This window comes from Lutra lutra, chromosome 2 (assembly GCF_902655055.1).
Source record: "Lutra lutra chromosome 2, mLutLut1.2, whole genome shotgun sequence".
In the NCBI taxonomy this organism is placed as follows: Eukaryota; Metazoa; Chordata; class Mammalia; order Carnivora; family Mustelidae; genus Lutra; species Lutra lutra.
The window spans coordinates 86,838,164-86,860,885 of record NC_062279.1 but is presented as its reverse complement, the minus strand read 5'-3'; the positions used below and the strand labels follow the sequence as shown (position 1 = coordinate 86,860,885).

Sequence of the window (22,722 nt, the reverse complement as noted above, 5' to 3'; positions counted from 1 at the left end):
CCAGGGAGAGTTCCTGTACATTTGGTTTGCCTGATGGGAAGAACTTACCTAGAAATGGAAAGTGCTACCTCTACTGTTGAGCCAGAAATCTTTAAGAACTAAGGTTTACAAATCTGTTGATTTCTTTTCAGGCAGTAAAATACATAGTTCAGTGCTTTCCTATGGGTGATTGTGTTCAAATCACAATCTTCAAATCATTAATAACGAATATTATGAAGGTGTTAAACCTTAAGAAGGGTTTTACAGCATTCCAGGAACATCTGATACCCAAAAAAGTCTGTAATTCCAAATGATCCAAACAGCAATGACTTTCCTCTCATAAAATATTTATATTTTTATTCACTCTCCAACTTCTCTTTTAAGAAATGTGCTATGTATACTATTTCAGCTATTCCAATTTAATGTCTTCGCATTTCTTTATGTACAGGTCATTGTAAAAGGTAGACTGTTGGACTAGATCATTGTTTTTCAAGTTCTTGCTATAACCCAAGGTAAAAAATGAACTTTGTATTGCGTCCCAGGACCCACAAACTGAGTTACAAATTCTAACACAAAATTGACTGAAAATACTTTGGCTTACTGTAAATGCTTTTCAGTGTTCTCTGTTTTCTTCAGTTGAATTCCCTGTTGTTTCATATTTCAAAATGTTGGTTATAACACACTAAGACTCATTTGTAATAGGTCTTCCATGGTTTGAAAATTTCCTGGACCAGATGTAAATTTTTCAACTTGATTATTGCTCAGATTTAAAATTATATTGCCTGTAACTTAATCTTTTCTTGTTTTTAGGTCTGGGTTGCTTAGCACTTTGGTTGGCGAGAAGTCTGTGACTCAGAGATGGGAGGTAGGCTTAATGAAAACACAAGTTTCATTCATAATTTGCAGTTAGATGGTATAAGTTATACAGTTGAAAGCCCTTCAACAATCCATAAAATACATACATTAAAAAAAACTTTGTGTTCTTTTTAGGAAAAATAAAAATATAAAAAAATAAAAATTTTTAAAGTGAACATAGTAGAAATAATGGTCCTGAAATGAATCTTTGTTGATCTTTCCCAAGAGAGGTGAAATCAGCAACTTCCAGTATTTGATGCATTTGAACACTTTGGCTGGCAGGTCGTATAATGATCTCATGCAGTATCCTGTCTTCCCCTGGATCCTTGCAGATTACGACTCAGAGGTAAATAAGCATTTTGTGTAAGTGGAACACATCTTCAAAAGTAATTAAGAGGTACTTAACTTGCCCAGATGTTTTACTTGGTTTATAATTTATTATTTAATTTATAATTTTTATAATTTTAATTCCTCAACGGGCACTTGTTACAAGAAGATGAGAAGAGTTTTAGCTTGACTTGTACAAAGTTTAAGTCATTGACCAATTTTTTAGATATTTATTCTTAATATCTATTTGGTTTTCTTAAGTGCTTGTTAATTTGTATCCCCTGGTGGGTGTCTCTCTGTACTCTACACTGCAGCTGGTTTCAGAAACACTAATTGAGTCATCACTGTTTAAAATTACTCAGTAATGGTCATCACAATTTGGAGAGAATTTAGAAACCTCAGCACAGTACCCTTCTTCCCAAAGTAGCTCCTACATGTATATCCCTTGAGCACAAAGACAATCCCGTATCTGTCAATTCCCAACCCCTAGAACGGTGCCTGATACTTAGCATACAATTTAGTTTTTGTTGAGTTAACCAAAGTTAACCAGTATTGATGAGGGATTTTGCATATAGATTTTGACTTATATTCATGGATGTGGATTCATTTAAAGTATAAGTTTGGCAAAATTGGCCGTGACGCCCTTTAAAAGGACAGTGATTAAATACTCCTCCCCCCAGTGCATATTCCAGATTTTTACTTTGAAAACCCCAGGTGGTGAATTTGTTTCTCTTTTAAGTATATGAATTAAGTCAGTTAGAAATGAACTTTTAAAATAATTGGTGGAAGATAGACTGAAAGATTCCATCTCATTTTGGAAGTCACGTAGTCTGGTATGCTGTCTTTCAGAGATGAATGAATTACCAAGTGCTCTAGTTCATTTCACTGCCCGATCACCTCTAAGAAGGGAATACTCAGAAGTGAAGTTGGGGTGAAATGGGGGAGGAGAGGAAGAGAACAGAAAGGAGATTCGGTGCTACAGTTACGTGGGTGATGGAGATAAAGATGAGTTCCAGGCTTTTGTGTCGAGTCCCCTGCCATGTCCTTGCCAAGACTGGGAAGGATTTTCCCTTATTCCTCATCTCCAGCCTGGATTCTGAGTGTCTTCTGTGAATTCTTAATTTCCAAAGTAGTTGTCTTCAGACTGAACCGGTTAACAAGCTGCCATGTGCCTGTCTATAAAATACGGATAACCATCAAGTACATAGCTTGGTTTTGGAGCCCCGTTCTGCCAGTGGGATCACAAACGTTTATAAATCACTGTCGTCTGTTATAGTCACTGTACCTACATTGGCGAGAATGAAAGGCGTAGAGTAATTTGGAAGTGGATTTCATTTTGTATTTTAGGAGGTAGATCTTACTAATCCCAAGACATTTAGAAACCTGGCTAAGCCAATGGGAGCACAGACAGATGAACGATTAGCTCAATACAAGAAGCGGTATAAAGACTGGGAAGATCCTAATGGTAAGTAACTTTTCTTGTCATTGGACTTTGTGCCTCAGTTGCAAACGTAAAGTCATTATTTAGTGGTCTGCCATGTCTGTATCTTTTCCTTTATCTTTGCTTATGTATCATTACATCTGTATAAGTTATATATTCACACATGTATACAGCTATCAGATTTTGCATGCCAACTGATGGCCATGCTTAGAAGACATGTTTTAGGTAGCTTATCAGGTACTGGCAGAAAACTGTCTGCTTTGTATAGGTCAGAAATTTCCCATTAGGTAGATAATCTGCCTTTAATCCTGTTTAACCCAGAAACTACAGTTTCCTTAATTAAACTGTTTTTTAATTTTATTGAGACACTTTTTAGAATCCTTTTCTTTAAAAAAAATAAAATAAATAAAATAATAATAATGATAATAACAGTAACAACAATAATAGCCACCACCTCCTGAAACTATACTTATTACTTGTTATGTTTAGTGTTTTGATTTTGTGTTTTATTTTAAAAGACCTATTTGAAAAAGAAAGAACATGCATGCACAGGTATGTGTGAGCTGGGGAGAGGCAGAGAGAGGGGAAGAGAATCTTAAACAGACTCCCCACTGAGCACAAAGCCCCATGCAGGGCTCCATCTCACAACCCTGAGATCACAACCTGAGCCATAAGCAAGAGTCAGGTGCTTAACCAACTTCACCATGCAGGCCCCCTGTTATGTTTAATGTTTTTCATGTGTCTGCCCACCACCACCCGCACCGAATGGGTGAAACAAAGGAGGAAAAAAAAAACTAAGCTTAAGCCTAAAGGTATTCCCTGTGTGGACCCTTTTTTTCCTACGAAGGAGAGTATGTAATAATAATTACGTAATATTCATAGATAATAATTTAGAGTAATAGATCGTTGCAAAGCCAGAGCATCCTAAAAAGTAGCTGTAAGTCAGTATCCTGCTTTAGTGGAAGGTGGTTTGTTGTTAAGGCTTACCTATTACAATAACCCTCAAAACGTGAATTCCTACATGTGCTAAATTTGTGAGGAAAGGCACTGAGTTATACTTAATTTGGATTACTGCCAGATATGTAAGTGAGGGGCTTTGTATAGGTCATGTTCTCACACTACAGTGATGCCGTAATGTTCTCACACTACAAACAGTGCTAATTGTGTTTAGTGTTGCAGCAATCACAGGCATTAGCATTTTCAAGCCTATTAATACCAATTTTATTTTTCACATTTACTCTTTTGTTTTCAATTATGTTTTAATTTTTTTGAACAGGAGAAACTCCAGCCTACCACTATGGGACCCACTATTCATCTGCAATGATTGTGGCTTCATACCTAGTAAGGATGGAGCCTTTCACACAGATATTCTTAAGGCTGCAGGTAAAACTCTAAATTTAGCATTTTTCTATTTTATTCAAGCCTTCTTTCTATTTAAAATTGGTGTGTGAGTGTGTGTGTTTTAATGTTGTTATCTTTATCTTTAATATTATCTTTAATGTTATCTTTAATGTTTGTTATCTACAAAAAGTCCTATGAAGTTTCAGTCACAAAGAATGGTGAAACATAATTCAAGTGGCATTTCACTATATCAGAATTGATGAGTAAAACAAGAGCCAGGGTCCTTTAGTCAAAGAAGCAAATACCACGTGCTTTCCAGCCAGGTATATGGAATTCAGACTTAACTGGTTTAAATTAGCAACAAATATTTTAAAAATACAGTCTAGCTCATTTGCTATCTTCTTTATTATAATTGCTTTCCTCCACATTCTCTTTCATTTATTCAGCAAATATTTATTGAATATCTACTATGTACCAGACACTATTCTAAGTACGTGGAAGATATCAATGAATAAAAACAAAAGCCCTACTTTGTACAGCATATATACTTTAGTTGAGGGAAACAGACAAGAAAAACAACAAAAATACATCTTAAAGTGTTTTAGAATACAATACATGCTATCAGAACATATGGATCAGCGAAAGGGACTGGGAAGTACAGAAGTAGGAGTGGGTGGTAGAAAAGGGTGCTGTGTAGTTTGAAATAGAGTGGTCAGACTAGGTCTCCTTGAAAAGGTGGAAAGTGAGCAAAAATTTGGAGGACATGAGGCAGTTACTCATGCAGATGCCTGGAGAAAGTGTGTTCCAGGCAGAGGGCCCCAAGCTAAGCATGTGGCTGAGATGTTTTAGGATGAGCAGGGAGCCCACTGTGTCTGGAGCAGAGTAAGTGGAGGGGAAATTCAGAGGATGCCCTCAGACAGGTAATGAGTCAGATTGTGGCAGGTCTTGGTGGCGCAGTGTATGGACTTTGGCATTTTCCCGCAGTGAGCTTCAGTGTAAAGACATTACACTCTGTCCACTGAAAACTGAGGGAGTTCGACTGAGGAAGGTGTGCTATATCTATAAGGCTGTGTAAGAAATCCCTTTTCTATTTGAATTTGTTATATATATCAAAAAGTTACATATAACTTTTTGATCACTTTCTTAGTTTTTCACCTAATCCTTAACATTGTGAGCATTTGAATGTCGTGTTAATTTATAAAATCAGTCTAATATATATATATATATATATATACACACATATATGTGTATACACACACACACACAACTTGAATATTTTCAACTGTAGATGGCTACATTAGAATCTTGGTTGGTTTTCTTTAGGAGACCATCATGAAACTATGGAAGAATTCATAGTTCATATTTCATATTCTTGCCCTCTCAATAAAAACTCATTTTTTAGTGACTTTTCAAAGTCTTTGTATTTAGGTTTCACTTTGATTACAAAATACATGCATTAAGCACTTTGTCAGAAACACCCCCAAAAGAATTCATTTTCTTTTTGTGATTATTTAAAATTTTGTGTGTTTGACGTAGGATGGGGGAAAATGGAATTGTCACCAAATGTATTGAGTTGGGTTTTTCAAGCCCGTGAGCTTGACGGAAGCCATGAGGTGTGGCGATGGGGCTCTAACAGAGCAGTGCCTTCTTCCGTCCACAGGGAGGCCACTTCGACCTGGCTGACCGGATGTTCCACAGTGTGCGCGAGGCCTGGTACTCAGCATCAAAGCACAACATGGCAGATGTAAAAGAACTTATCCCCGAATTTTTTTACTTACCAGAATTCCTGTTCAATTCCAACAACTTTGATCTAGGTATGTACAGCTGTGGTGCTGTCATCGGAACACTAACCGGGAAAGGACCAATAGAAATGTGACTTTCCTGAATAGTGTCTGCAGTACGCACAAACAAGGAAAGACTTCCTTGTGGTTTCAGCAGCTCTTATTTACTATAATTGGGTGTGTGGGAGTAAATATAAAAGGAAAAATACATTTATGCCCAAAATAACTGTTTCAAATGTGGAGTCTTGGGAAGATTTAAAAATTGATGCAGATTGCATCTAATGCTCAGAATATTGTGATTTCAATAAAAACAAAGGGGAGGTGAAAATTTATTTAAAAATCCTTATGGTCGAAATTAATAGCCAAAAATGAAATATCCACATTTTTCATGTATTCTTTTAATCTTATGTATTGCCTAAGGCATTCTCAGGTTGCATGCTGATATGTTTTAAAATTAGAGTTTTAGAATAACTTCAAGTTAATTTCTTTTTTTTATCATGTTAGGTTAGTATTATCTAGAAAAACAGAAACAAATCAATAGTCCTAAAAAGGAGAGAAATTTCGTCAGTACTCTGCTCTCTTTGTATAATCCAGCAGTTACAGGAAATAGATTTGATTTTGGCTGCAGTTTTTTGGAACATAGTTTGCTGATCTAGGTTTCTGAGTATTTCTTTTAAGACATATCAAAATTCCATTGTTTCCACTTCAGAATATTCCTGCCAGACATTGTTCTATTTTTGTATATTTTTCATACTTCATATCGTATTTAAGTGTTCAACATATAAATCATTTCTATACTACCTCAAAGTTTGTTAACAGAAAATTTAGAGAAGTGTTCATATCTAATACATATGAGTGATTTTTCTTTCTAAAAATAGTTTTTTATATAATTTTTGTTGATTGTCCATTGGCAGTTCTAACTTTTTGAAATTATAGCTCCAGATCTAATGGGAAAGGTAATAAGACTCTCTTAATAGCCCCAGCAAAAGACCTGAAATTGAGTCCAGTCCAGACCACTTACAAACTGAACTAAATTATCCAGTTTTAAATAAATAAAGAAAGAGCCATGTATTTTTGTCATGCTCATCTTCATAATAAATCATCTTCCTTCCATGAAATCACACACTTTAAAAAACACTATTTGCATATAAGAGCTAAAAGTGTAAACAAAAAAAAAGCTAAAGCTGTAAAACTCTTAGAAGAAAACATAGGGTTAAATCTTCATGATCTTTTATTTGCTGATGCCTTATTAGGTAGGATATAACAGCACAAGCATGAGCAACTAAAAAAAATGACTTGGACTTGATCAAAATGTAAAACTTCTGCATCTAAGAGCATTATGAAGAAGGTGAAAAGAACACCTCCAGAAGGGGAGAAAATATTTGCAAGTGATGTATCTCATAATGGTCTAGAGTCCTGAAAATAACTCTTACAACTCAACAGCCAAAAGATAACCCAATTAAAAAATGGGCCAATGACCCAAGTAGACATTTCTCCAAAGAAGTTATACAAATGGCCATAAGAAGATGCTCAACATCATTAGTCATTAGGGAAATGCCAGTGAACATCACGTAGGTACCGCTTCACATCCACTGGGATGGCTGTGGTGAAAACAAAAAGCCACAACAACAGAAAAGAGCAAGAGCCGATGAGGGTGTAGAGAGAGCAGAAGCTTCATGCACTGCTGGTGGGAATGGGAGGTGGCTTAGCAGCTGTGGAAGACAGCTTAGCTTGGTGGTGTCTCAGAAGTTAAAAATAGAATCACCCTATGACCCAGGAGTTCCACTCTGAGGTCTATATGCGAAAGAACTGAAGACAGGGACTCAAGCAGATTACCTGTCCACACCCGTTCAGAACAGCATTATGTACAATAGCCAGGTGGTAGGAGCAGGCAGGCCACATGTCTGTCAGTGAATAAACAAATTGTGAAATGTACATACAATGGAATGGTACTCCATGGAAAAGTGTGAATTACTGATACATGCTATAACACGGATGAACCTCAGAAACATTATGCTAAGTTAAAGAAGACAGACACATAAGATCACATAATGTATGATTCTCTTTCTATGGAATATCCAGTATAGGTCAGTCTTATAGACAAAGAACACAGATTGGTGGTTACCCAGGGGTGGGGGGGCAGGCAGGAGGAATGGGGAGCCACTGCTTAATGGGTACAAGACTGCCCTGTGGGGTGATGAAAATGTTTTAGGGCTAGATCGAGATGGTGGCCACACAAAATTATGAACGTACTAAATGCCACTGAATTGTTCACTTTAAAGTGGTTAACTTTATGTTAGGTAAATTTCACTTCAATTACTTAAAAAAAAGAAAGAAAGAAAACTCCCAAACAGTGTTTACTATTTTTATTATCTTTAAGTGATGTAAAACGAAGAGCACTTGGTTTTTTCCCTGGCTCTGGGATGAGTAACATTCCCCCTGGTCTTCTTATCTTTATACCCTTGGATATGGATCTACATGGAAGAGAGCTGCAAAGTACCAGAATCAGACCAAGAGTATACTACAGAGTGTTCTCTTTAAATTTTAAAATTGCAGTTAGTGCAGGTGAAATAAAATGATACTGCATAAATATTAGGGATGATTAGCATATTTTTTTTAAAGTAGATTATATGTCAAGTCTGGAGACTTGGGTGGTATTTCAAAGGGAGTGGAATGAGGGGTATGAATGAGGCGGAGGGATGGTAATAACTCGATTGTTTTATTTTTTCTTAAGTCATATGGTAATTTTTCCAACCAAGTCAAGACATCACTTTAAACAATAAACTGATTTTTATGTTTCTCACTTAATATCACTTTGTCAATAAGCCATCAAATACCAGTGACAAGAACAAGATTGTTTCTGTGGGAAATATTTTTTATTGGCCCTCACTTGAAACTGCCTTTGTGTTCTAGAATTTGAACAATTGTACTTCTCTGAAAATGTCTAATATAGCTGTTTACCTAACCAACTACTGTTGAGCTAGTGAGTCAACATTAGTATTCATAGAGTCATTTTTTTTTACATTGATCACCTGATTTGTATCTGGGAAAGCTATAGACTAAAATTAATTTTTTGGCCTTTACTTCCAAAAAATGAAAAGAGAGGACCTGTTTCCTGAGATGCCAGTCCCATTTAATATGTTTTGTTGTGGACAGGTTTTATAGCAAACACTTCCTTTAGTATTTTTCAGATTGTCTAGCTATGACTTAACAGTTTCCATGGAATAAATATCACTTGGTATGCATTTTTTGTTTCTGCTAGGTAGCCCCATAGTTTTTCCAGATTTTTTTTTTCTGTTAGATGATATACTAACAGCAGAAACGTACATTTCAGGTTTTATTTTTTTAATGAGAATCCTTACAGCAAAATACATGTCAGTTCTACAGAGCTCTCTCAAGAGTTTAAGAATCAGAAATAGGAAATATCACATGTATTGCATATATTTCTAGAAGACTGGTATTTTTATTTCCTCTTTAGCAAAGAGAACACTCAAACTCCTCAGTGACTGAGAAGTTAGGTATTCCTTCAGTAACCTCTTCCATGTGAGAGACAAAATTTTGTCAAAACATTAAGAGAAGAAATTCAGTACTGGTTTACTGCTGATGACTCACCAAGCTCTAAGCATTCAGGAAAAGCCCAAACAAAAGAAGATTTAAGAGAAATTGCTAAAGATCTTCCAAATGCTCAGTCCTGAGGGGATAGAATTTGAGCAGTTTCTACAAACTCAAAACAATAGGCTCACTAAATGTTTCGTTAAAAAGGAGTCCTGCAGTCAGTTAAATTTCAGGAATATTGTGTCTAATATCCCTCCTGGAGAAGCGCTCTGCCTCTGTAGAGTCTTACAAGAAGAAACATGTTTAACGTTGCATAACTCAGCATTTTCTGAAGCCATTTGTCAGGGGGGGGTCCCTCAGATTTGCCAATGCTTAATAATCTCTCTGAGGGAATTCTCTAAGAAGCAGACCTAGGGAAATAGCAGAGTAGCTGATCTCAGAGGGTCCTTTCTGATGGTAAAATTTCATAGATCTGGTAACGAATCTAACCCACTATTTATGTGTTACTTTAATATAAAGTTACTATTTATTTATTTATTTACCATCTTACTTAACTTTACTTATTTACCATCTTTCATTGTCTTTTTAATTTATCTAATTGCACAGGCTGTAAACAAAATGGCACCAAGCTGGGAGATGTTATCCTTCCACCGTGGGCAAAAGGGGACCCACGGGAATTCATCCGAGTCCACCGTGAGGTAATGGGAGCATCCTTTGTGATTGAATATGGATTTCAATGGGTTGTTGACCACAATACAAAGAGAGCAAGATACCACCCATTTATTCAAATTACAGATATTGTTCTTACGATTTTTAGTTATTTCAGTTCCTGGATCACTGGCCAATTCCTTTTGCTTTCTGAACAAGTAATAAAAGTCAGCCTATGACTGAATGTGTGTTTTGAAATTACAGGCTTTGGAATGTGATTACGTGAGTGCCCATCTGCATGAGTGGATTGACTTAATCTTTGGCTATAAACAGCAAGGCCCTGCCGCGGTAGAAGCTGTAAATGTCTTCCACCATCTTTTTTATGAGGGTCAAGTGGACATCTACAACATAAATGACCCACTGAAGGAGACAGCCACCATAGGGTTCATTAATAACTTTGGTCAGATCCCTAAACAGGTATGGATATTCTTATCATTGATGCTCTCAGTCTCATTTTTTAAGCTCTAGTATTGCTGTAGATGAAGAATGACCATATAGCAAGTTTAGGCTAAGTTTTTATTGAAGAGCCCTGCCACCTAATAGGTTCAGTAGCTTCCACAATTATTGTTTTCTTCTCCTGCTTTGCAGGCCAGGTAAATAGAAATGTTGTTCAGAGAATTTCCCCTCAGACGAGTGCAGGGAGTGCTTTCCTATATCTGCCCAAGACCTGCAATCAGGGAAGAAGATGGGGCCTGGGGGTCCACAGCACACAGGATGGGGTTTCATTCTAAGACCAGCAGGAAGCCAGTGCTGACAATGAGCAAGGAAAGGCATGGTCATATTTAGACTTTATTTTTTATTTATTTGTTTATTTTTTTAAGAATTTGTTTTTAAGTAATCTCTACACCCAGTGTGGGGCTTGAGCTTACAACCCTGAGATCAAGAGTCGCATGCTCTACCGACTGAGCCAACCAGGTGCCTCATTATTTAGACTTTTTTTGTTGTTGTTTTTTTTTTAGGTTTTATTTACTTATTTGACAGAGAATGAGAGAGAGAGAGAGAAAAAAGAAAAAACACAAGGCAGGGGAGAGGCAGAGGGAGAGGGAGAAGCAGACTCCTCACTGAGCAGGGAGCCTGACGTGACAGGGCTCCATCCCAGCACCCTGGGATCATGACCTGAGCCGAAGGCCAGTGCTTAACTGACTGAGCCACCCAGGCATCCCCATACTTAGACTTGAAAGATCATTCTGTCCATGTACATTAACTAGAATTAAAATAAAAACTGAAAAATAAAGATCATTCTGTTCATAGTCTCATACACATGCACACACTGTAGGGGAACCAAGTTAGGAGCAGAATATCACCTCGGAAGCTCTTAGTGACAGTGGAGGGGACAGACAACAGTGATCTGGATTAGATTAGTGATACAGGTGTGATGAGTGCTCTTGTAGGAGGGGGCGTGTATGGGTGTGCCAAGAACCAGCCCATCACTGGCCGCTCTGACCACTGTCTGGAACCCAAACAGGAAGACCGAGAGCATGGCCACCCAGCACCCACATGCAGTAGATCCCTCTGCAGAAGAGACTTCATGCACCAGGCATGCCAGGATGGGGTGATGCACGAGGAGGAGCCAGCCCCTAAGGAAAGGCACTCTCTGCTGGCCTTTCAAACAACCTGCCTTTCCCAGGTGCCCTGGGTCTACACTTTGGCCTAGCCATCCTTCTCTGTTCCTGCCCCAGATACCTCTCTTGGGCTCCCTTTTTGTACATTAACCAACTTAGAGGTTTCCAGGGTCGATGTTTGGGAACAGTCAGAAAAATGGCCTTTCTCTGGATGACAGATAGCAGGAGAGCCTGTAACTGCACCACTCACAATGCACTCTGATCTACCAACCGAGTAACTGTGTTTACCTTGGGGCGGGGGGTGCAGAGGGAGAAGGAGAGCCCCAAGCAGGCTGCACACCCAGCCTGACGCAGGGCTCAATCCCATAACCCCGAGACCAAGACCTGGGCCAAAACCAAGAGTCAGACGCTAACTGACAGAGCCACCCAGGCACCCCAGAATTGTGTTTGCTTTTAAACTTAAATGCTTATTGATAAACTCTAATCGCAGCTGAAGAATTGTAGTTAAGCCTTTCCTTTTTTTCTGAGGGTTACAAGCACAGGAACTGTTTCATACCCTCTGAAAAGCAAATATTCTGACCAAAAAAATCAAGACACATGCACTGTCACAGATTTTAGTCCCACTTTTGAGTTTAAGAGGCAGACTTAAACTCTGAGCCTGGGAACTATAGTTCGAGAGACTGATAGAGTCCTTCAAAGTATGCCGTCCTAGAAAATCTAGGTCTAACGGTCAGCATATCCATACATTGTTATATACCCTGGCCTGGTGAGGTGCTCTATCCTTAGGTCCTCTTAAAAGTTCTTCAACAGGAGCTCAGTTGGTGGCTCAGTCAGTTAAGTGTTGGCTTTGGCTCAGGTCATTGTCCCGGAGTTCTGGGATCGAGTCCTGCATCAGGCTCCCTGCTTGGCGGAGAGCCTGCTTCTTCCTCTCCCTCTGCCTGCTGCCCTGCATACTTGTGCTTGCTCTGTCTCTCTGTCAAATGAATAAATAAAATCTTAAAGAAAAAAGAATTTATTAATGTGATATCTGTATAAAAAAAGTTCTTCAGCAAATGTCCATTCATGAACATGCTTTAAAGTAGGGGAGTGAGTCCTTTTATACAACTGTAGAGTCTGTGTCATTTAGAGAAAATAACAGAACCCTGAAACATGTAGACCAGGAACAAGGGGTTTAAATGTTTGGGTGCCTAAAATGTCTTTCTCTTTACAAAGCATTTTTTCTATTTTTTCTTCTGGAAATCCAGAATGTCACATTCATAAAGTGTGAAGGTTTTCTAGTCATTTTTAAGTCTCATTTTTTCTCAGATTTTCCAAATATCTTCCTCAGATAACAGTTTTCTAACAGAAATGGCTCTGCACCTATTTCGAAGATGTGCAGTGTTTAAAAAATAGTCATCTTAAATGACTATTTTCTTTTTTTCCCCTTACAGTACTGCAAAGTAAAAAGAAGGCATTCATACTTTCAACAAATTAGTAGCATCTAAAAGACACCAAAATGATGTCACATAAAGAAAGGCCGTGTTGCCAGAAATAAAGAGAATGTCAGTCTGCCCTCAGTGGTACAGAATGGTGTCTGACTATAAAGAACTGGTTACTTTTTAAAATCATTGGAAAGTAATGGTTGATCAACAATAGTTTGAGTAGATTGATTTACTCCTGAAAAGTCAGGAGATCAGAAGAGCAGTGAGCATGGTGGTAACCCAGGTTTTCATGGTCCCACCCCTGCTTGCTAAGATGGGAAACCTCCAGTATCCTTCTGAGTCTCCTTAAAAGTTCTTTCCTCAAATGGGAAAGGTGATAATGGGAAGGTGATAAAGGGAAATGTAGCGCCTAGTGGTCATTGTGAAGTGTAAGTGAAATAAAAACATAATACTTGACATCTAAAAGGGTTTAATAAATGTTAGCTTTCATTGTAAAACGTGTCATCCTCTCTCATCCCAGTTATTTAAGAAACCTCACCCTCCAAAGCGTGTGAGGAGCCGACTGAATGGAGACAGTACGGGTGCCTCTGCCCCCCCGGGGTCTACAAGTGACAAGATCTTTTTCCATCACCTGGACAACTTGAGGCCTTCTCTAACACCTGTAAAAGGTGAGGTGACAAGAAGTCAGCCTTTGCTTCATGATTCTATGGGAGTAGTTAATAGTCACACATGTGATTAGCCTAACACATGTGTCTTAAAACATTAGTGTCAGTTATAATGAGTGCTATACTTTTTGTGATAAATCACCAAATACTTGTTAGATTTTCTCCTTTTCCTTTTGTTTTGTTTTGGTTTGGGTTTTTTCGGTCTGTTGGATTTTTTCATCAAAAAGAACCAAAAAGGGGCGCCTGGGTGGCTCAGTGGTTTTAAGCCTCTGCCTTCAGCTCAGGTCATGATCCCAGGGTCCTGGGATTGAGCCCTGCATTGGGCTCTCTGCTCAGCGGGGACCCTGCTTCCTCCTCTCTCTCTGCCTGCCTCTCTGCCTACTTGTGATCCCTGTCTATCAAATAAATAAATAAAATCTTTAAAAAAAAAAAAAAAAAGAACCAAAAAGATTTCTCCTCTCTACTAAGATAGCGAAAACTCTAATAGACCAAATCTTGTAGCTCAACTTTATATTATATATGTAGAAAAGCCTTTGTAATCTTCATTTATATGTGTTCTGCCAATTTAGAAATAGCAGTTGAAAGACTGCATTTTTAATATGCCAACTTAAAGTATCTGTCTTTTATCTAATATGGTTATGAGTTATCTAAAAATACTTTCTCAGGGCGCCTGGTTGGCTCAGTCCGTTAAGCATCTGCCTTCAGTTCAGGTCATCACGATCTCAGGGTCCTGGTTGAATCAGGCTCCCTTCTCAGTGGGGAGCCTGCTTCTATACGTCCCTCTGCCTCCCACCCACTCACGCTCTCCCTCTCTCCCTGTTTCTCTTTCACTCTCTCCCAAATAAGTAAATACAATCTTAAATAAGCAACAAAATGCTTTTCCAAGTGGGTATTTTTCTTAGAGTGAACAAAGGTTTTTGTAAAGTCTTGAAGTTACCACTGTTAAATCTAAAAATTGGAGTATCAAAGTCTGGTTAATTAATAGGCTACCAGCTCCGTGCCATTTTGGCTCATGACACGGACCGCCCTGTGCCCGCTGCACTCAGCACCAGTGATGGTCATGGAGCACTGGTGTACTCAGCAGGGAGTCGGACCTCTTGGGAGATGGCCTGTCCTTCCTTCAGGAAGTCTTAGGCTGGATATCATGTGGGAAGTGCTGCAGGCCTAGATTGGTTGAAGGTTTGTGCACAGATTCTGGAGAGCATCCCAGATTACTCTGTGCAGTCCTGATGGTCAAGAAGACAGGCCAACTGCTAGGAGCCAACCCCAGGGGGGTCAAGAGACAGGAAGGCCGGAAGGAAGCCCTGCAGAACACCTGTTAGGGTCGATGTGTATCATGCAGCAGAGACTCAGAAGCCAGCCTCTCCCTCTAAGGCCATTTTGTCCTAATGTATGTGTTAGGAGGCTTGATTGATAGGAATATTTGAGATGATGACCTCTGTAGGATCATGAGGTTCATTTTCCTTGTCCCTATTCTGATCTGTTGATTTGTTTTTTACAGAACTTAAGGAGCCTGTGGGCCAAATAGTGTGCACAGATAAAGGCATTCTTGCAGTAGAACAGAATAAGGTTCTTATTCCACCAACCTGGAACAAAACTTTCGCTTGGGGCTATGCCGACTTGAGCTGCAGGCTGGGAACCTATGAGTCAGACAAGGTTTGCATTGTTTCTTGCTCACTCGTTTAATCTTGCTCTTCTGTGGTTTGGATATCCTGCTTGAAAGGGGTGGGAAGAGCCCAGGACAAGGGCTAGTCACCTGCTCCTCCAGAGCCCAGAAGAAGGGAGAGCTTCACAGCATGAGATCAGATTAAAGGAGCTAGTGGACAAGGTGGGTTTCCTACAGAACAAGCCGCTTTTGAAAAGTTGTGTACTGACCTCTAACAGTTTCCCTCCCCTACAAAGCGTTCCTCCAAGAGGTCCTTAGCCAGCCACGTAGTCAACATTTTTGACCACTACAAGAGGCTCTTTATGGTGAATCACCGAAAGCCCACTTACTGCTTCAGTACGCTTAAGTGGCGGATGGAAAACCCGTCAGCCCATCACCCAGGTGGCAGCAGCCTCCGTGTGGAGTCCCATAGCAGTTCTTGAGAGGCCCTGCGTCGTGCCCGTCCGGTACCCTGTGCTTGCCCTCTGCTGGTCCCCTCCAGGTGGCGGGCAGGATCTAGTTTGCGCAAGTCTGTGCATTGCGCTGTGATACAACCCTGTTTAGTTAACTTCATTAAACGGCAGCCCTCCTGATTCCCGCTTACCTCTAACTGGCTACAGCAAACACCTCCTTCTACCAGATTCTCCCCTGGATCGTATACAGCATCATAGTCGGAACGTCATTTTCTAGGGCTGGAGAAGCTGGAGACACCCACTAGGAGCAAAGTCCTTTTCGTTATGGTTTCTCACAGCAGCTGTAGTTGGGAGGCGGTAGGGTTCAGGGTTCAGGGCAAAGCATCAGTGGAAATGCTGCAGAGTGAATCCAGCCCGGAGTGTACATGCGTTTGCCTGTGAGGCACCTGCCTGGGGGCTCCCCTTCACTCAGTGTGCTCACTGGGATCCAGAAGCTGATAGAACTTGATGGCATACGTGTCTCACATCTGTTTTATTTTACAGGTGGTGACTGTTTACGAATGTTTGTCTGAATGGGGCCAGATTCTCTGTGCAATCTGCCCCAACCCCAAGCTGGTCATCACAGGTGGAACGAGCACAGTTGTGTGTGTCTGGGAGATGGGCACCTCGAAAGAAAAGGCTAAGACCCTCACTCTCAAACAGGTAACAGAATAAACAGAAGATGGACATACCCATCCTGGCAGCCTGCACTCTAGAGAAACTACAAAACTTCTTTAATTCCAAGGTGCTTCAGATCTAATGGACAAAATAAAAAAAATAATGTTCTTTTGCTAGAAATGGGTCTTTAAATAAAGGAAATGAAATCAGGTGGTACTATTTCTAAAAATGATCTAAGCTGGTCCTTTTTTAAAATCTGAAGCAAGCTGTCTTTAGGTAATATATATATATATTTTTTTTTTAAAGATTTTATTTTTATTTATTTGACAGAGATCACAGGCAGGCAGAGAGGCAGGCAGAGAGAGGAAGGGAAGCAGGCTCCCTGCTGAGCAGAGAGCCTGATGTGGGGCTCGATCCCAGGACCCTGAGATCATGACCTGAGCCGAAGGCAGCGGCTTAACCCACTGAGCCACCCAGGCGCCCCTAGGTAATATATTTTTTAATATGGGGAGCTTGGGGGCTCAGTCAGTTGAGAATCTGACTCTTGACTCTTAATTTCGGCTCAGGTCATGATCTCGGGGTCATGGGTTCAAGCCTGGCGTGGGGCTGCACTGGGTATGGAGTCTGCTGTGAGATTCTTACCGTCTTTCTCTCCCTCCACCTCTGCCTCTCCCCATGCTCACTTGTGTGAGTGCTCTCTCTTTTGCTTTCTAAAAATAAGTAAGGGGTGCCTGGGTGGCTCAGTTGGTAAAGTGTCTGTCTTTGGCTCAGGTCATGATCTCCGGGTCCTGGGATCGAGCCCTGCATCAGGCTCCCTGTTCATCGGGGAGTCTGCTTCTCCCGCTTGTGCTCTCTCTCTATATATCTCTTGATCTCAGATGAATAAATAAAAATAATAATAATAATAGTAAGTAAATAAAATTAACATACATGTAAATTTTATTGTATTTAAGTAATACATTTGAGCCTTAAACAACAGGGGTTTGAACTGTCCTAGTCCACTTATATACAGACCTTTTTTGATAAACCTAGTACAGTGAATGTATTTTCTTCTCCTTGTGATTTTCTTAGTAATATTTTCTATTGCTTATTTTATTATAAGAATACAATATGTATACAAAATATCTGTTACATGACTATTTTTGTTATCAGTAAGGCTTCCAGTCAACAGTAGGCTATTGGTAATTAAGTTTTGGGGGAGTCAGAAGTTACTCAGAAAGTTAGTCAAAAGTTAGATTTTTCTAAATTTTTTTTTAAAGATTTTTATTTATTGACAGAGAGAGATCATAAGTAGGCAGAGAGGCAGGCTGAGAGAAAGAGGGAAGCAGGCTCCCTGCTGAGCAGAGAGCCTGATTCTGGTCTCGATCCCAGGACCCTGAGATCATGACCTGAGCTGAAGGCAGAGGTTTAACCCACTGAGCCACCCAGGCACCCAAAAGTTAGATTTTTGACTGTGTCAGGGGTCGGTACCCCTAACCTCCATGTTGTTCAGGGTCAGCTGTGTTGCCTATAAATTGGATTTTTCTAATCAAAATTATGTTTGGTGTTGATTTATATTATTTTCCTTCTGGGCGATTTCCATTCAGCCGAACCAGTAAATCTTTGATTCTTTTTTATCTCTTTCCTCATTTATCATTTGATTACTTATTATCTATTTTAACAAAATTTTACCTAAAGCAAGATACCATTTATAATTAGGCCATCCTTTTTTTAACATTTGATTTGTGAGTGAATTTGCCATAAAGTTTTTTTGATGCAGTATACATCTAAGTGTATAAGACAAATTTGAGAAACAGTGTAACAATATCTGTCATTTATTGAGCACTTACTATGTTCAGAGCACTATGCTGGGAGTTTAAAAATGTAAAACTCCAGTCCTCACGATTCTACAGGGTAGTTGATAAACCCTGTTGATTCCTGAAAATACCACTGCTTGAAGAGATTCAGACACATGCCCCAGTCACATTTAGTGTAGAGCCAGGATGTGAATTCAGTTCTGTGGGACGCTAAGGCTGTTTTCAAGCCAAATGTAGACAGTGGTGTCTTAAATGTCTGTGGAAGGGATGGAACCCCTTGCACTTAACACCACTGGTCATGTGTATCAGCCAGAAACGTCAGTGGTTGCTAAGTCTAAAAATGGGCCACATAAAGAGATAGTGTTGATCTGAGCAAATACAGGGTTCACATTGTAGTTTGCTTATCCAAACTCTCTGGCTCACAATATTTTCCATTTAGAAAATAGACTTTGAAGCTAGTGTGCTAGCCAGTAACCCCTCAGGAGAAGTCACTTCTTATTTAAAACAGCCTTCTGGGGTTTGCTAAGCATACAGAAAGGATTTATGTATAACCAAAAATTGTAAGCCAACTCATTATTTAAGTAGTTAAATACTCAAGAACTCTTTTTTTTTTTTTTTTAAGATTGTATTCATTTGTTTGAGAGAGAGAGAGAACACAAGCAGGGTGAGGGGCAGAGGGAGAGGAAGAAGCAGGCTCCCCACTGAGCAAGGAGCCCCATGCAGGCCTCGATCCCCGAACACTGGGATCATGACCTGAGCCAAGAGCAGATGCTTAATCGACTGAGCCACCCGGGTACCCTAATACTCAGGAGCTCTTAACAGTAATCTGAATCTTCTCTGAAATGCTTGTTCTCCCACATTGCCATTTCCCTGGGTCCTGTTTCTCTTCATGTTCTAGCAAAAGACAGAAGTTCCTGTTCTAGTCTGAAGAAGATCTATTGGGCACAGATGTGTCCAGGTTAGTAACAGGAGCTCAGCACACTTCCCTTCACCTTGCTAGGACCATGTACCATCAGCATGCAGGCCTCACCGTGTGTGCGTTTTTTTAAAGATCCATCCAGTTGTAGTTCCTTAGATGAACAGGAGACAGTGGCAGAAAAGAATCAATGCCCAGTTTAAATTCTGTGCTTTGCAGGGGCCATAGCTAATGTATTTCCATGTAGAAATGAGAGGAAGAAACCCAAACTGGGTGGCAAGCTGCCATTCTCCCTTCTAAGATTCTAATCCAGGTCTGGGAAAGAAGTGATGTAAAAAGGGAGGTCAGAGCCTCCAGAGTCCCCCAGACTTCTCTGTTCCCCTGGCAGGTTGAGGCATGTACAGTCGGCAAAGAAGGAAGACATGGCAGATACTGCTACTGCCAGCACACGCTCCCCTCACTCCTAGTACATCCAGGACCTTCTGGAGCCCCACAAGGAGCACAGTCATGGTGATCAGCCTCGTTTTTTCTGTTCTACTTCATAGGCCTTACTTGGCCACACGGACACTGTCACCTGTGCCACAGCATCATTGGCCTATCACATAATTGTCAGCGGGTCCCGTGACCGAACCTGCATCATTTGGGATCTGAACAAACTGTCCTTCCTAACCCAGCTCCGAGGCCATCGAGCTCCAGTTTCTGCTCTTTGTATCAATGAGTTAACGGTAAGTATTCAATTGCCCACTTGGTTTACATTTGGGAAGACAAGTATTTCTGGCTAATATAAACAAAAAATGGCTCTGTTTTCTATGTTGATAGACACTCATTTCATAAATGCTACTACATGTTTTTTGATTTATGCAAAAAGAAAATGGATATTAAAGTTTATAACTCAAATACCTTAAAATACATTTACTGCTGCATACCTTAAAGAGCAAGATTTGGTTCAAAACCACGTTCTAGAATAGGCTTTTTTTTTAAATAAGGAATTTGTTGGATCTATTAGGAATGTTAAAATTGTGGGCCGCCTGGGTGGCTCAGTGGGTTAAGCCTCTGCCTTTGGCTCAGGTCATGATCTGAGGGTCCTGGGATCCAGCCCCTCATCAGGCTTTCTGCTCAGCAGGGAGCCTGCTTCCCCCTCTCTCTCTGCCTGCTTCTCTGCCTACTTGTGATCTCTCTCTCTGTCAAATAAATAAATAAAATCTTTAAAAAAAAAAGAATGTTAAAATAAAAGAATGTGTTGAAATTTTTATGAAATACATTCAGATTCTTTATTTACTATGTAAGGTGAAAAGAGTAACACTTGGGTAACCAAATGAGCAGAATTGTTATAGGACTATTTTGCAAAGTTAATCCCAAGCTTACTGAAGAATATTATCTCTTCTCAAAAATAAATATTTTACACATAAATAAGTGAGTCAGCATAAAATAAATGCACAGGCCTGGGAGTCCCCCATGGAGACCACACCCACCTGAGGTGGGGTGAGGAGAGGAGAGTCATTGCTGAGCTGTGTAGGGAAGCAAGAGAAGCTAGGGGTAGGTTATACAAAGACTAAGGTCCCTGTGTCTGCAGGACAGGTTACCGCGTTTCGTATGTTGGTGATGCCCATGGATGCAAATCAGTCTTGCAGATTGACTGGAACTCCCCAGCCTCACTGCTTCTTTGCTCTGCATACTCATTGCCTCCCTTCCCCTTAGCTCTGTCCTGGGGTCCTCTTGTGTCACCCCATGTAGCCACATCATATCATCACCCACACAGACAGTTTTCCTTTGGAGGAACGTAACATCATTAATTTCTGCCAGAAGATACAGAGTAGTATGCTTTTAGTTAATACCTTGTAGTCAGTCAAAGAAGAAGGAAAAAGAAATTTAGTTGTGGTGAATGGCATGTAGAGTATTTGATAATAGTAAGAGCGGTCAGGCCAGGCAAAGAACGGGGAGTATGCATATATGCCAAAAATTCATTTTTTGGTTTATCTGAAAAGTTTGAGATGCTTTTACAACAGCATCTTGGGTTGGTCCTACAAACACATGTCCCTAAGAGCTTTACGAAAACCTCAGTACAGCAGAATAGCTCTGACCTGGCCAGGTTCCTCTGAATCAAATGCTTCACGGCACAATTTTGAGCGCTTTGTTTTAGAGTCGTTTTTCACTTAAATGCTGAGAATTTCGTTTATAGTTGGTCATTATTCATGAAGTTATTCTGCAATGGATTGCAGTAGTTGCAGCAGACACCACGGATGTGTTTGATTTTTCCCTTTTACACTGTTTTTGTATCTCTTAATAATGCATGAAAAGATTTCTATTTCTGTCATATTTTTGCGACCAGTATCAAGTTTTCAGTCAGCATGTGGGGCATCAGCGACCTTGTGGCTGCCCTTTAGCTCCTCCTATGTTTGGCGCCTGTAGCCGCAGGATTTGCTCTAATGCTCTCTCATTGAGGCACCCTGGAGCGCTGCGCCTCTCTCAGGGCAGAATGGAGCAGCGGCCTCTCCTCTCTCGCACAGACTGAGGCCATTAATTACAACACAGCTGCTCAAACTCACTGTCCGAGGTGGTTCAGTGGCTGAATCCCAGGTAGACATAGCAGTGCTTGGCTAAGTAACACTTTTGTCTGGCTTTTGGTTTTGTTCTTGCCATTGGGTTAGAAGGACAGAGGGACAAAGAGACCAGTAACAAGACCAGCACAGGGTGGTTTGGGAAAGCCCCAAGCCTCCTTATCTTGCCATCCTTGGCTCCCCCTTCCCTTCTTCCTTGAGTTGATGCATCTGTTCAGCTTCTAGTATCCCCCTGCTTTGGATGGCCGTCTTCCTATTTCTGTAGGTCCCCATGTGCCTGTGGACTGTACTGAGATCCCCCAGGGCATTTCTGGAGTTAGTGCCTAGCATCAGTGACATCCAGGCTGCCTTGGGGATAAGAAAAGCAGCATGGTGTGGTACATAAGCTTTGGGGCCAGAAAAGGCTGGATTCAAATCTTTATCCTGTGATGTTAGGCAGATTACTTAAAGTCTATGCACCTGACTTTGCTCCCTCCCAAAGCAGGGCTAGTAATAGCTAACCTCCTAGGTGTTGACAGGATGAAATGGATGGCAGAAGTGTCCTCTACTCAAACTGACACACAGTAGATGCTCTGGAAGTGTCTTCATTCCTGTAGCAGGAGTGGGTGGGATTCTCACCAGGTTGGGTAGAGCCCTGCCTGGTCAAGTTTAAGGGAAGAGCTTGTTCTTTTCTATCTTTGGAGCTTATGAAAACCTGAGGTAACAGCTTAGGGAGTCTGCAGGTTTATCCAGTTGGCCAAGAAGTGACCTATATTCTAATTTTCTTTTTTTCCTCATCTCCTGCCCTTATTATGAATACAAACTATAAAGTGGGATGCTACAGTGCTGCCAACATTTCATCGTTATTTATTGAAAAGGGAGATACAACTGTATCTAGACAGAGATTTCTCTTCTGCCTTATGCTGTTGGTGATTGGACTCATTTTGTAAAATTCAGCAGAGGTGGATTCCTGGCTCTAAATGAAAGGTAGAAATGGGTTTTATAAACAAAGTGAGGCATGAGAGTAGTGCCTCACTCCTTAGGTCACAGGCAGCTTTCCCAGGAATAAAGCATGATGCAGCAGTGTGCTGGGGCATATGCTGAGAGCGGGGACAGGTTCCTA

General features: G+C 40.4%; 1 protein-coding gene across 9 annotated transcripts in view; it reads left to right on the top strand.

The window, feature by feature from the left end:
• WDFY3 (WD repeat and FYVE domain containing 3) overlaps positions 1-22,722 on the top strand; it is a 279,105-nt gene that overhangs the window by 244,197 nt on the left and 12,186 nt on the right. For all 9 annotated transcript variants that reach the window (XM_047717875.1, XM_047717871.1, XM_047717877.1 and 6 more), the window contains 11 exons: positions 790-844; positions 1,061-1,180; positions 2,509-2,626; positions 3,879-3,985; positions 5,604-5,757; positions 9,886-9,977; positions 10,192-10,404; positions 13,491-13,638; positions 15,137-15,291; positions 16,237-16,395; positions 19,608-19,787. In XM_047717875.1, the coding sequence (XP_047573831.1) occupies positions 790-844; positions 1,061-1,180; positions 2,509-2,626; positions 3,879-3,985; positions 5,604-5,757; positions 9,886-9,977; positions 10,192-10,404; positions 13,491-13,638; positions 15,137-15,291; positions 16,237-16,395; positions 19,608-19,787 (1,501 nt within the window). The remainder of the gene's footprint in view (positions 1-789; positions 845-1,060; positions 1,181-2,508; positions 2,627-3,878; positions 3,986-5,603; positions 5,758-9,885; positions 9,978-10,191; positions 10,405-13,490; positions 13,639-15,136; positions 15,292-16,236; positions 16,396-19,607; positions 19,788-22,722) is intronic.